Source organism: Chinchilla lanigera, unplaced genomic scaffold (genome assembly GCF_000276665.1).
Source record: "Chinchilla lanigera isolate Chin_1 unplaced genomic scaffold, ChiLan1.0 scaffold00080, whole genome shotgun sequence".
In the NCBI taxonomy this organism is placed as follows: Eukaryota; Metazoa; Chordata; class Mammalia; order Rodentia; family Chinchillidae; genus Chinchilla; species Chinchilla lanigera.
In genome coordinates, this window is record NW_004955481.1 from 791219 (window position 1) to 806633 (window position 15415).

At 41.0% G+C, this 15415-nt stretch overlaps 1 protein-coding gene across 2 annotated transcripts in view; it reads left to right on the plus strand.

The window, feature by feature from the left end:
- The window catches only part of Mettl16 (methyltransferase like 16), a 74270-nt gene that overhangs the window by 29189 nt on the left and 29666 nt on the right, over positions 1 to 15415 (plus strand). For both annotated transcript variants that reach the window (XM_005402584.1, XM_005402583.2), the window contains exons 4-5: positions 10188 to 10328; positions 14230 to 14345. In XM_005402584.1, coding sequence (XP_005402641.1) covers positions 10188 to 10328; positions 14230 to 14345 — 257 coding nt within the window. The remainder of the gene's footprint in view (positions 1 to 10187; positions 10329 to 14229; positions 14346 to 15415) is intronic.

Sequence of the window (15415 nt, forward strand, 5' to 3'; positions counted from 1 at the left end):
GGCTGATCTTGAACTTGCTATGTAGCCCAGGCTGGCCTCGAACCCATGGGGACCCTTCTGCCTCAGCCACCTGAATGCTGGGATTATAGGCATGTACAACCACTCTCGGCAAAAAAACCTTTTATTAAAAAGATCATGTGCCTAAGGTCCTGAATACTTCAAGGAACTTACTAGATAATTATTTACAGAGGGTATCGCATCCAAGATAAAAAGAAAAAAAGTCACTGAGTTAAAGTAAGATGTTTTCTTAATTGTAAACTTTTACAGTAGAGAAAGCTATTTATTTTATTCATTTGAAAGGGTAAGTAGAAGTACAAAAGGATATGAAGCCATGATGTTTTATAGTTATAAAGTAAGGGGACAGTCAAGAATTTGAATAGAGGCCTACTTAAATCTCTTAATGATTTGTTATAGCCAATTTTTTTTTTTTTTTTTTTTTTTTTTGGTGTTTTGAGGTCTCCCTATGCAATTCAGGCTGGCCTGAGCTCACTTTGTAGCCCAGGCTGGCCTTGAACTCGCAACCATCCTCCTGCCTCAGCCTCCCAAGTGCTGAGATTACAGGCATGTGCCACCAGGCCTGGCTGAATCTTTTCATTTGATAGGGTTTTAACTTTTAATCTTGTGGCCTTTACTAGTCTCCTATAGGAAGGATTGCATCAACACCTCTGAGTTTCTGTTTCTAAATATAGGACAGTTAATAGCAGTCACAATTTGTAGATTATAGTAAATGTTTAAATTTGACATTTGCATGCATTTCCAGGGAACATCTTGCATGATCTTTTTAGCAGCATTAATTGACCCTCCTTTCTCTTTCAAGTACTATTCCCTATTTGCTTTCATGTTTTCCTTGTTCATTCCTACTCCCTCTTCTCTAACTTTGAGGTTTACCTTCCCATATCTAACCATTAGATGTTGATAATCCTTTTTTTTTTTTTTTTTGTACTGGGAATCGAATTCAGTACGTTGCACTTGCCAGGCACTTGCTTGTGCTGCTGAGCTACATCCCTGGCCCGATAACTCTTATTTTTTAAACTTCAGTCTTTAACCTGTTTCTTTCAGCACCCTCCTCTGGTAATTTCACTTATATCTGTGATTTCATTTCTCACCTTCATGCAAATAAGTCCATTGTTTATATATTCCTGCAACTCATTAGGCTCACACAGATGAGAAACTTGATTATCTCAAAAATACCTAGCCAGACGTGGTAGCACACACCTGTAATCCCAGCACTCAAGAGGCTGAGGCAGGAGGACAAGGCCAGCCTGAACTACAGAGTGAGACCCTGTCTCAAAAAAAAAAGTCTCAGCCATGTCCAGGAACAAATTCAGGTTTTCTTCCTAATCCTGATTTTTCTTCCTTTGTTTCTTGTTTCAGTGAGTTCTACCACATCTGCCTTGTCATCCTTAATATTTACTTCTCATTCTCTCTGAGGATGCTCAACACTTAATTCCTACTGATTTTTTTCTTTGTGATAACCTTGAAATCTTGGGCTCCAGAGATCTTCCTGCTTCAGCTTCCCATGTAGCTGGTACTATAGATATGTACCACTGTGCCTAGATTTTGTTCATTTTTCTTTTTTCTTTGCTTTCTTTTTTTATTAGCACTGTTTGCTATACATAATTGTTATGGTTTATATCTGGATGTCCCCCCAAAGCCTCATGCAGTCATGGGGTGGGTTTCTAGAGTTTAGCATTGATCCATGGTCCAATGCTGGGAATATGGGTGAGTGCTAAACCCACCTTGGGGCGGGTAGTTTGCATACAATGTAAGGTAGGGAATGAGGCTTGCTCTCCCAGCTGCTGCTCCTCCCTTTTCTCTCTTTTTTTCTCTCTTGCTGCTTTTGCTGTTCCGCAGCCATGTTCTGTTGCTCTCTGCTATATGCCACTCTGCCTTGGAGCCAGCCTAGTATAGACTGAAACTTCCACAAACTGTGAGCTAAATAAACCTTTCCTTCCTTAGTTCTGGGAGTCAGGTATTTCATCTCTGCAATGAGAGAAAAGTAACCGAGACAATAATCACATTCATCAAAGAGCACATACCTGTACATAATATATCTTAATTCTCACTTTTTCCTATTCTCCTCCCCTCCTTTCAATCCTTAAACACTGCTGTGCTTAGCTTTTTGTTGATTTTTCTCTTAAATATTTCTTTTTTTTTTTTTTTTAAAGAGTAAAACAAGGATAACATAATAATAGGGGGGACTTAGCATATTACAGACAAAATGGTAGGAATTTATCAATGGTTATCGTTTTACATATTATTATCTACAAAATAGTTTCTCAGGAAAACAAATAGACAAATAATAGTGCGTTAGAGACAAAAGAGGTAGGAGATTATCAAGAGTTGTTGTGCTATACTTTGGTATCTTCAAAGTGGCTTCTAAAGAAAATAAATAGAGCTATACATGAGTGACCTATTGAAAAATCATTAACTATTCTCAATGGTTGTTGTAGGAAACACATAATAATAATCATATATCCATTTATGAAATAGGATAGGAACATTACAAACTTAACACAGTTATGGATAGATTAGTAGGAAAATATCAGTGGCTGCTGTAATACATGGTGGTATCTTCAAAGTGGTTTCTCAGGAAGACAGAGATATGCAAGAAGGATCTAATAAGTAGTTACAGCCTGGGGCTGGGGATTTAGCTCAGCGGCAAAAGCGCCTGCTTAGCAAGCGCAAGGTCGTGAGTTCGGTTCCCGGTACTGGAGAAAAACCAAAAACCAAAAAAAAAATAAATAAATAAGTAGTTACAGCCTAAGGGTTGTCAAAAATAGCATATTACCTCCTCACCAGTGACTCCTTTCACTGAGGTATGATGGCTGGAAGGAAGGCCAGGATTGAAAAGAAGGACCGAGAGACTTGCACCTGTGTCTAGCAACAGGCTGTTTTCTTGTTCCTCCATAGTCATGATTACCCAGGACTCCTCGCTGGAGATGACGGTCTGGCCAAAGGGAGAAGGCAGACCATGCACCAAGCCCTCTCATTCCTGTTGGACTAACTGGTAGCATGGGTCTGAGCTCTGGGGCCTCCACCTCAGAGGGCAGACCGATCTCCAGTGGTCTCCTTTGCATCCAGGGCATGGCCCATGGGACCTCCCAGAGCAGTTCCTCTTGAGGTGGCCTGGCTTTTAACAGTGGTAGCAGATGAATGCAGTTGTCGAGTTCTTCTTGGAGCCCCGGGAATCAGACCTGGGATCTGTTTCTCTTAGTGGTGCAGCATCTCTTAAATATTTCTTGATGGTGTTGTTATTGGGTCTTTTGGTTTTCTTTTGTTCTTTGTGAGACAGAAGTCTCTGTGTTGCCCAGTCTGGCTTCAGACTGCTGAGTTTAAGCAGTTTGCCCATCTTGGTTTCTCCAAGTAGCTGGAACTACAGTTGCATTCACCATAGCCAGCTTTCTTAAATATGTCTTCAATTATGTTTTTCATTCCGTCCTGCTACCACCATTCCAGTCCAAGTCATCGTCATCTCTTACTTTGTCTCTAGAATACCATCACAGCTGGTGTGCTGTCATCCACTCAATTGCCTCTCCTTTCCATTCTGTACATGGCATTCAGAAAATGTGTATAAATCCACATCTGATCACATTTTCTCTATTTTAATGACTTCATATTGCTTTTGTGATAAACACCCCAAACCTTGACTTAGACAATTAGGATTTTGTTTGATATTTGCCCTCTTCTCTTGGCTTCTCTAAGCCTTGTCATAGTAAGATTTTTTTCCCTTGCTTTCTGCACTTACCTTTTATTTTTTATTTTTTGTCTTTTTTGAGACAGGGTTTCATTATGCAGTTCAGGCTGGCCTTGAGCTCACTTTGTAGCCCAAGCTGGTCTCGAACTCACGACGATCCTCCTGCCTTAGCCTCCTGAGTGCTGGGATTACAGGCGTGCACCACCACAACTGGATGCACTTATCTTTTAATTCTTCAAAAAGAAGAACTAAATGTGTTATTCCTTGTGCCTGAAACTTCCCCACCTTCCCTTTTCCTTCTTCTTACTACATTTAACTCAGTTCTTTTCTCAGAAAAGCCTTCTTTGACTTCCTAGGCTAATGGTGGTGAACCTATGGTACAGGTACCACAGCCAGTTATTCGTTATTAAAAGATCTAAGAGGTTTGCCATCACTGTCCTGGCCTAAGATGAGCTATAAGCTCTCTGAAAACCTTGTTTCTTCCATCATTGCTGTTATTTTAGTTTTTAATTGTACAACCATCTAATTATTTGATTAATGCCATTGTCTTCTACAAAATTGCAGAGACAAATGATTTGTGGAATATTGCTGAATAAATACATACAGTAGACCCTTGAATTACAGTGGCCTCACATATGAACAACTTGGGCTATGACTAGAATTCTAGGTTTAATTTATGACTAAAGTGGCCAGATGTGGTGATGCAGCCTGTAATTCCACCACTCAGGAGGCTGAGGCAGAAGGTTGCAAGTTCAAGACCAGCCTGGGCTACAAAGTGAGCTCAAGGCCAGCCTGAACTGCATAGTGAGACGCTGTCTCAAAAAGACAACAACAACAAAAAAAACCCAAACCATTATGACCAGTGTTTTGAGCTATGAGCTAAATGCTGGCCGCTTGTGGGGTTGTAAACAAAGACTCGAGGTGTCAGAAAAGCACATATAAGTGTAATAAGCATCAGTCTGAGCCAGATATGCGTGTTTGTGGATGTGATTTCAGTCGATGCTTTATATAATCGCTATGGTTATTGCTATCACACTGGCCCCCAAAAAGCTAGAAAAGAAGCTAAGGAAGGAAGGAAGGGAATATAAAGAAAGCAATCACAATCAAAAAGAAGAAGGAAATTGTGGAGAAATATCAGAGTGGTGTGTGTATGACTGAGCTCACTGATACAGCATGTTGAAATCCACCATCTCGACAATCTTGCAGAGGAAAGAATTTTTTTTTTTCTTTTTTTTTTTGGTGCTCTAAATTGAGTTCAGGACCTTGCGCTTGCTAGGCAGGTGCTGTGTCACTGAGCTGTGACCCCAGCCTCAGAGAAAAGGTTTGTATAAGGGAGCTAGTGTTACTAAAGGGGCTTCTCAAATTAGTAAGTCACGATCGACAGTGTTAGATGAGGTAGAAAGGCTGTTATTAGTGTGGATAAATGAAAGGCAGATGGCAGGTTATAGCCTGTCTGAGTCTATAATTTGTGAAAAGCTCGGGATATAAATGTAGATCTGGTAAAGGATGATCCACCAACAAGTGATAGTGGTGAAACACTCCATGCCAGTAAGGGGTGGTTTCACAATTTTAAAGCGAGAAGTAGGGTTCGTATTGTAACTAGGCATGGTAAAGCAGCCAGTGCTGATGCAAGGGCGTTGAAAATGACATACGGCACTTTGAAACAGTGACACAGAGAAATGGCTTTTGCTTTCATGGAGTTTTCAACTGTGATGAAACTGGCCTTTTCTGGAAGAAAATGCCCAGGAGAACATACGTACCCAAGAAGAGGAAAATATGCCAGGCCAAAAGCCTATGAGGGATAGGCTGACCTTTGTGCTATGTGCTAATGTGAGTGGTGACTTCAAGATAAAACCTCTCCTGGTTTATCACTGTGAGGCCCCTAGAATGTTCAGAAAACATAAAGCCATGAAGAATAGGTGAGCAGTCATGTGGAGATCTAACACAAAAGCCTGCGGTAACAAGAGTACTTTTTCTTGAATGGAACAGGGAGGCTTTCTGTCCTACAGTTAAGAAATATCTAGGCTGAACATGGTGGCACACACTTGTAATCCCAACACTTGGGAGGCTGAAGTAGGAGGATTGCCCTGAGTTTGAGGCCAGCCTGAACTAGATAGTGAGACTCTGTCTCAAAAAAAAAAAAAAAGAAAAAGAAAAAGAAGTACCTAGAGGACGAAGGTTTACCACTCAAGGCTGTCCTTATCATGGAGAATACTCCTGTCCAGCCATGAGCTTTGGAAGAGTGGGCTAAAGAATGCCCATGGCTCTCAGTCGAGTTCCCTCCACCTCATACAGCCCCTCTACCGCAGCCTATGGCTCAGCAGGTGATAGCTACTCTAAGAAGGTGTACACCAAGGAGCTGTTCCTGAAGTGCTTCCAGATGCTCTCAGACACGGATTTAACCCTTAAAGTGTTGTGGAAGGAACATTACAACATCCTTTCTTATGTGGGGTTAATTGAAAAATTCTGGGCCAGTGTTTCTCTAAGGACACTGAGATCTGCCTGGAAGAAAGTATGTCCTAAAATTATACAGGAGAGAGGTTTTAAAGGCTGCGTAGAGGAGCCCGAGCCTTCAGCTGACCGTGTGGTGGATGACAGTGTCACTTTAGCAGAGTCCATGGACTTGCAGGTACAGTGGTGATGTTGAGGAATGGTGGAGGAGCACTCACAGGAGCTGTCTACAGAGGAACTTCAGCAACTTCTGGCTGAGCAGCAGAGCATGGCAGTGGAGCAGCTTTCTGAGGAGAAAGGGGTGCATCAACAATCAGCGCAGCAAAGTTCTTCTGAAGTAAAGGAAGGCGTGACAAAATGGACAGAGCTACAAACATTTGTAGAGAAGACCCACCCAGACAGAGAAGAAGCGAGTCGTTTTATTCACCTGCTTAGTGGCAGTGTCATGTCATATTACAGAACAGTGTTAAAGAAAAGAGAAATAGACAGCTTTAGCCTAGCTTTTAGTACTAAAAACATTGAGACCCAGTGAGCCCAAAGCAGGTCCTAGTGGACTATAGACTCTCCCAAGAAGAGAAAGGGTACCAGATTCCTGACGTTTTTATGGAGGGGGGCTCCTTCCAAACAGTAACCACCTTCCTTCCATTCCACACTCCCTTCCTGCAAGCCAAAGAAGGCAATTTGAGTGGTGAGGACCGTATGACATTGTTGTTTCTGGGAAACGAGGGACATTTTACAACTTTTTGGTGAATACATTAGGAAAATTATTGGTGTTTCTGGCAAATTACTCACATTATACAACCCTTTTTATTAGGAAAAGGTTAGTTAAGGGGTGCTTTGGGAGGTTTATAACATATTCTGGTATTTCCATTATTTCTTATGGAAGAAATAGACTTACCACCAACTTGAGTTACAGCCAGTCCTTGCGAACTGATGGAGTTCGTAAGTCAAGGGTCCATTCTAATTTTTTTTTTTTTTTTTTTTTTTTTTACCGGGAATTGAACTCATGACCTCAGGCTTGCCAGGCAAGCGCTTATGCCACTGAGCTATATCCTTGGCCCCCCTACTTTTTTTAAGTTGACAGTTTTATTTCAAAAATGTAGGCAATCAAGCTGTCCTGCCTATGTGATCCTCTAATAGTATCAGTCTCAGGGTGACCCAGAGTCCAGGGGGACAAAAGATGGGGTCAGGGTCTAAGGCCAGCTGAACATGCGGCCGCAGGGCCTGTCCTGGCGGCAGTGAGTGGTGAGTTGAGGCCCTTGGATGCTTTAGGCCACAAATCTCACTCTCAACTATAGCCAAAGCTGGGGATGGGGTGGGATGATATTCAACAAATCCCGGAATACATAAGTCTTTTAACATTGAAAATTCTAAAAAAAAAAACATTCAAAATTCTGGATACTCCTTCTGAGTTAAGCATTGTAAAAACAGTAGAGTTTACCTAAAGCTCTTACCCTCTTACATTCATGGCAGAAGACTGGCTGATGGGTTCCAGAAAGCTTAAAAGCTTGACAGCCTTGTTGGTGCTAATTTGATTTAAATTATGCCCCAAACCTTCTAAAATAGAGCTTGGGGATATAGGAGGTTAATGGATTTTAGCTCTTCACAAGGGGCAATGCTTGCTGAAATCACATTCATTCTAATTAGAGTTTCATATAAAATTTTCCCCTAGACTCCTTCAGTTTGCTCTAATTGTATGACTATACTTTCCATTTTTATTTGTTATTATAAAGATTATTACCCACTTAAAAAGGTTACCTGGGTTTCTGGGGGGATTAGAGTGTCAGAATGAAAGTTCTTTGGTCTTGAGAACTGAGAAACTTTCGGGGTGGGGGACAGGTCTTTTATCTGCGTTGATCATCCTGGAGGTGAACGCTTTCTTTGTTCTTTGACATGAAGTTGCAATTTTCAAAGAGAAACTGCCATGTGAGAGTCAGGGGCCTGGGATCTGGTTTTTTTTCTCCTGTAGAGCTGAAAGTGTTATTGAAATTCTTATATTCTGAAAGAGTGGCCCACCCCAATAGCTAGATGGACTGAGTGATTGTGGGTGGCTGCTTCTTTTTTTTTAATTTTTGAGACAAGGTCTTGCTATATAGTCCAGGCTGACCTGAAACTCACTGTGGAGCCCAGGCTGGCCTCAACAGGATTTTCTCCCTCAGCCTCCCAAGTGCTCGGGTTAAAGGGGTGCGCCAGCAGGCCTGGCTAATTGTGGCGGCTGAGAGGAGTTTGCAGAGCGTTTAGTCTCCTCCCCTCCCACCTCACAAACTCCCCAGGAGGTGTTTATCCAGTGGCACCAGGACCAGGAAAGTTGGGCAGTAGTCGCTGTGACTGCGTACGAGTTTAAGTGTTGTGGCCATCAGTCATTGTCTTGTCCTCTTCTTGCCAGTTGAGATGATCTCACAAGGGAAGGAAGCAGTAAAACGATCCTGGGCTTCCTCCAGCCTATACGTCATCCTGCCGGATCTCTAGGGACTAGGCTGGAGCAGGATGTGGTCAAGGGAGATCAGGCCTTCGAGTAGCTGGTTTAGACTAAGTCCTGTAGGCCTTTGAGTAAAACTCTGGTTTTTCTTCTCAGATATACCTCGTAGATTCCAATTGGCCAAGATTAACCAGTGGTTGTAAAAGCAGGATTTGTGGTGAGGAGAGACCAGTCCATTCATTGCTTAGCCTTCTACATACAAGTTCAGAACCAAAAGTAGTTGTCACAGTGATTTTTTGCCAGAGCCATTGCCTCTGAATGTCATCCTTGACCCTGTAGGGGGCTAGCAGATGACTGATGTTCGGGATACAAAGCAAGTATTTTTCCATGTCTCCCCATCTAAGAAGAAAAAATTCTCTCTTTTTTTTTTTTTAATACTTTTGGTTTAAGTGACAGTTTACAAAATGTGGGGATTTAAGCCATTTGGTGCCATAAAAAATTTATACCCTATATATTTTTTTTCTGCTTTTGGAGCATGAGATATATGCTGATTTATTTTATTTTTAAATTTTTAAAATTTTTTTATTAGTACACGTTTGCAGTTCCTAATGATTACATCCCTTGTGGGGAGTTGGTGCCTGCACATAGCACATCTCAGTTCTTTTTTGTCCTCTTCCCCTCCTGCTCCTCTCCCTCCCTCCCTGGTCCCCTTCCTATCTGCAAAACATCTGTCTCCCTATTTCCTATTGTGCTGCTCTGTTTTAAGATATTATGTGCTATTTTAACAAACAGCATTGATTTCTCCTAAGAAACTTGAGCAGCTGTGCGTCAGCCTGAGCTAGGTAGACCTGCACAATGAGGCGCTCACTAGCCGACCACCAGCCGTTCTGGAAGGCTTAGGCAGGACGATTACAAGTTTGCAGCCAGTGTGGACAGTTTAGTGAGAATTTGTCTCAAAATACTAAAAAAGGGCTGGGGACTTATCTGAGTGGCAGAGCACTTACCTAGCATACTTGAGATCTCGGACTTACTCCTGAGTACTGCAAGGAAATAAAAGACTTTTATAAAGTAAGTTAATTTGAGTTTTGAACATTTTTAATCATTTATGTGTAACTTGACCTCGAAGTCCATGTAGTTCATTTTATAGGAGACATACAAAAAGGTGGGTTGGGGCCGGGTGTGGTGGCACACACCTGTAATCCCAGCACTCGGGAGGCTGAGGCAGGAGCATCACTGTGAGTTCAAGACCATCCTGGGCTACAGAGTGAGCTCAAGGCCAGCCTGAACTGCATAGCGAGACCCTGCCTCAAAAAGAAAAAAGTGGGTTGGGGACGTAGCTGAGTGGGAGAGCATTTGCTGAGTATACGTAAAGCACTGGGTTTGCAAACCAGCTTGAGTGCCCTTAAGCCTCCTGCAAAACAGAAAACAATACAAAAGAGAACTGCAAGGTTTCTGTCCACGAGGAAGTTTGGTGCTGGTTAAGGTTAGTGAATTTTAGTAGCTACAGTATATGCCAGCTTGTGGTTTACACTATTAGCTGTGAGAATTCCAAGAATAGTGTTTTTGTCATTATTCCCATCTCTCCCTACGGTGTACAGCCTGTGTTTTGCATTGTACTAGGAACCGGGGCATCCTGCATCTATCCCTTACTTGGAGCAACCTTAAATGGCTGGTATTTCCTTGCAACAGAAGTGGATGATATGTGTTTCAACTATGCAAAGAAAAACGTGGAACAGAATAACTTATCTGATCTCATAAAAGGTTAGTACCACAAAAAAATACTCCCTCTTCAAGCTTTATTAATCTTTTTAACACATCTCATTATCTTTTGCTTTAATACACAGACTTTGATAATTGTTTAGAAGTGTCATGTTGTATTTGAGTTTGCTGTTTTGATACCAGAATTAACTCAGAAAGAGAATTAGTACAGTTGATCCTTATTACTTGTGAATTCTGTATTTGTGAATTTACCTACTTGCTGAAGTTTATTTATTTAGTAGGTGTTCTTGAATACATTTTTTTTTTTTGCCTTTTTGAGACAGGGTCTCATGCAGTTCAGGCTGGCCTTCAGCTCACTTTGTAGCCCAGGCTGGTCTCAAACTCGCAATGATCCTCCTGCCTCAGCCTCCCAAGTCCTGGGATTACAGGCGTGCGCCACCACACCCAGCTTTGAATACATTTTAAAAATAACTTGTTGTATGTTAAGTGGTTTTTGTTTGTGTAATTTACTTTTTTTTTTTTTTTTGTACCTGGAATTGAACTCATGACCTCACACTTGCCAGGCAGGCGCTCTGCTGCTGAGCTATATCCTCAGCCCCTGTTTGTGTATTTTAATAGATTTTATTTTTTAGATCATTTTTAGGTGCACAGTAAAATCGAAGTTACAGAGAGTTCCGTGTACTCCTTGCCCCTTGCGTAGGCACAGCCTCCTCCCCCAGAGTAGGACGTACCAGTTACAACTGACAGTCGTTATCACCCACAGGCAGCTTACACTGACGTTCAGTCTGGATGCTGTGTGTTACATGGTTGTAAACAAGTGAAAATGACGTGTATATCATCTCTTTGCCTTGAAAATCCCTCTGTGCTCTGTGTCTTTATCCTTCAGGCCACACTGGCACAACCACTGTCTCCATAAAACTGTGTTTTCCAGACTGTCATATAGTTGGAGTCATACAATTTATAGAGCCTTTTTTGATTGGCATCTTTCATGTAGTAATATGCATTCACATTTTACCCATGGTGTTTCAAGTTTGGTAACTTACTTTATTTGTTTGTTTGTTTGTTTGTTTGGTACCGGGAATCACACTCAGGACCTCGTGCTGGCCAGGCAGGTGCGGTTCCACTGAGCTATATTCCCAGCCCTGGTAACTTACGTTAGCACATACCTTTTTAATATTTCATTCTCTGGGTGTACCACAGGTTTTTCTTCTTTTCTTTTTTTTTTATCCAGAATTGAACTCAGGACCTTGTGCTTGCCAGGCATGCATTTGGACCACTGATCTGCATAACTGGCTACCACAAGTTTTTTTAAAAAATTATTTTTATCTCTTTCTTTTCTTTTGCTTTCTTTCTTTGATATTGGGCGGGGGGGAGTCAAACTTTATGCTTGGCTTTGTATTCCTAACTGTTTAAAAAATTTTTAATTAATGTTTACATTTTTATTTATTTAATTTTTTATTTGCTTATTCGTTTTTGGTTTTTGTTTTGTTTTGATTTTTGTTTTTTTGAGACAGGGTCTCACTTTTTAGCCTAGGCTGGCCTTGAACTTGCAGTGATCCTCCCGCCTCAGCCTCCTGAGTGCTGGGATTACAAATGTGTGCCACTATGCCTGGCTTGTTTTGTCTTTTGAGACAGGATCTTGTTACGTAGTTCAGGGTGGCCTTGAACTCACTGTGTAGCCTGGGCTGGCCTCAAACTTGCATATTCCTCCTGCTTCAGCCTCTTGAATGTTGGGGTTATAGGCGTGTACCACCATGCCCATCCTAGAGGAATCGCAGTTTGTTTATTCTCCAACTGAGGTACAGTTTGGTATGTTTAATTTTGTAGGAGACCATTAAACTGTCTTCCAAGGTGGCTGCACCAAGGGCTAGAGGTACTGTTTGGTAGAATGTTTGTCTAGCATACATGAGGCAGTGGGTTCAATCCCCAGCGCTTCCAAAAAAGTTAGTTGACTATATTAATGTGGGTCTATTTCTGTACTCTCAGTTCTGTTCCATTGATTTATCTTTTTCCTAATACCACACCATCTTCTTTTTGGCTTTTGAGACAGGGTTTCGCTATACAGTTCAGGCTGGCCTTAAACTCACTTTGTAGCCCATGCTGGCCTCAAACTTGCAGTGATCCTCCTGCCTCAGCCTTAGAGCACTAGGTTACAAGTGCGGGGCACCGCGCCTGGCTAGCACACCATCTTGATTGTTGTAGCTTTATAATCAGTCTTGAAATTTGGTAGTGTCAGTCCTCTGACTTGGTTCTTTCAGTATTTATTGTATTGACTAGTCTGGGTCTTTTGCCTCTCTCTATTAACTGTAGAGTCAGTTTGTTGACAGCTAAAATTTATTTTTAACTCCCAAATCAATACTCATGGTGCATTCATGGTGATTCACAGATGTGTATGGAGTGGCATACTTTTTGTTTTGTTTGTTTTTTGTTTTTTGAGATAGGGTTCCGCTGTGTAGTTCAGATTGGCCTTGAACTCACTATAACCTAGGCAGGTGGTTCTAAACTGGCAATTCTCCTGTTTCAACCTCCCAAGTGCTAGGATTACAGGTGTGCACTATCACGCCTGGTTCAATTTATTTTTTTTTTAAGGAGGCACAAATTTTGAATTGCCTGATGTGTGTGTTCTCAGCGGAAGTTGAACCAGGCAGTGCTCTGGCCTTATTTCACTGTCATACTGTGCCAAGTATCGTTTTCATGATCTATCTAGTGCCATGGTTTTTGCATTTTTGTGCTTTTTATTGATGATTTTTTATTTAAAATGGTCCCTAAACATAGTGTTAAAGTATTGCGTTGTGTTACTAACTGCAGGAAGGCTGCAGTGTACGTTACAGAGAAAATATGATTGTTAGATAAGCTTCATTTAGACCCGAGTTATTGTGCTGTTGGCCCTAAGTTCATTGTTCACCAATCAGCAATGTATGTTAAGCTGATAAGAACAGATACTACACTTGATCTTAGCCAAGGGGCCGAGAAGCAATAGCAATATATATTAAACAATTGGAAAATCATGTTGTCACCTGAGTCTTCCAGGAATCTAATAAAGCCTTCATTTCCCCAAGTATTCAGTGGTTCAGTATTTGGTAATTCGGCGTTCATGAAATTCCATAGAATATAGCTGTCTTGAATAGCTGTATTAAAATCTGCTGTCTATGAAGTGACTGAGTCACTAAGATTTTGAAGGGAAAGAAATCCTATTACTGATTAAACTATACTCTTTTAAATTTTAGTGCACAGAATTCTGGTAGAAATAACCAAATCCCCTGGTGATTGATTTTTATCTTTTGTACCCATTGTATGTATAAAGTTGTTCTCACTTTTTTAAAAAGAGATTTTATTATGTCTTGTTACAAAAGAAATAAGCTTTTCTCAGTCATGTTTAGCATATTTTAAGGGGAAATGTTAATATTACTGATGCATTTGGTTTAATTCTTCATTGCTGTATAACACATTACTCTAAAATATAACAATTTTAACGAGTAGACATTGTTCTTTCATAGTTTGGATGTGTTAGGACCTTGGGTGGCTGGGTTCACTGTTTTTCAGGCATTTATGCTCAAGATGTTGGCATAAACATTTGAAGGACTGATGAATGAACAGAGATTTGTATCCAAGATGCCTCACTCACACAGACATTTTTACAGTGAACTCTTAGTTCATTGCCATGTGGGCTCCTAGGGTCCTTACACCGTATCAGCCGGCCTCTCCTAGAGCAGGTGCTTGTGACAAAGCAAGGAGGAAGCCATACCGCTTTTCATGACACGCTGTCATCCCCAGCGTACTCTGTCTAATAAAATTAAGTCACTAAGTAAAGCCTGCTCTAAGGAAGGAAAATTATAAACTGCATCCCTTGAAGAGGAGTAGTGTCAAAGTATTTGTGCACATATTTTAGAACCACTGTTGGATTAATAGTTAACAGTTCCTTTTTTAATTTTTTTTCTCGTAGTGGTAAAAGTACCACAGAAGACACTCCTAATGGATGCTCTTAAAGAAGAATCTGAGATAATCTATGACTTTTGTATGTGCAACCCTCCTTTCTTTGCCAACCAGTTGGAGGCCAAGGTAAAATATCTTCTGCTTTAAAGTACTAGATGCTCACCTAAATTTGCCCTGTTGCCAGAGACAGGAGCAAAAGGCGGTTTTTACTTTGGAAGTTGTATCATTTGGGATGCTTTGATTTAAAGTACCTAAAAACTCAATTCAGATTTAGTAGTTGAGTGTGGTAATGCATGCCTGGCATGCATGCCAGTATCAGTCATAGTATTCTGGGAGGCTAAGGCAAGAGGATCAAAAGCTTCAGCCCAGCCAGAGCAAGTTAGAGATTTGGTAAGACCCTTTCTTAAAAAGTAATTGGGGAGGGGGCAGGTAGGAATGTAGCTCTGGATTCAAACCCCAATACTGGTAGGAAAAAAAAAAAAACAGACTTAGCGGTAAATATATATCTGAAAAATCCAGCAGTAGTTTGGGCTTCAGGAACAATTTGCTCGTGGAATTGATAGTACTATAAAGGCTGAGGCTCTGTTTTCCAGGTTTCCCTTGTTTCTGCAATACTGAACCAGGTTACTATACAGCAGTGTATTAATATACTATGTAATTTCGTCCATGTAAATTACAGGATTTAATGATTTTTAGTACATCCACTGAGATGTATGACTCTTATCACAGTCACATGGCAACATTTTCATCATACTAAAAAGAAAGCTAGCAGTCACTCATTCTGGTTTTTCCCCAGCACCCTGCTGCCTAAGTAGCGAGCAGTCCACTTTGTGTTTCTGTGGATTTGAGCTGTCTGGACATTTCGTATAAATGCGGTTACACAAATGTGGTCTTTTGTGACTGACTTCTTTTATTAAGATTAATATACATCTTCATCTATGTTATAGCATGTACCAGTACATTATTCATTATTTCTCTTCGTTGCCAAATTCTGTGGACACATCACATCTTTCTGTTCATCGGTTGATGGTCGTTATTTGAGAAGCTGCCAGACCCTTTTCCAGCATGACTAGACCATTTTACAGGCTCAGCTGCGGTAGTCTTCGAGTGTTCCAATTCTCTGAAGCACCAGCAACACTTCTTAGCTATTTTCTTTCTTCTTTCCTCCTTTCCTTTCCTTTCCTTTCCTTTCCTTT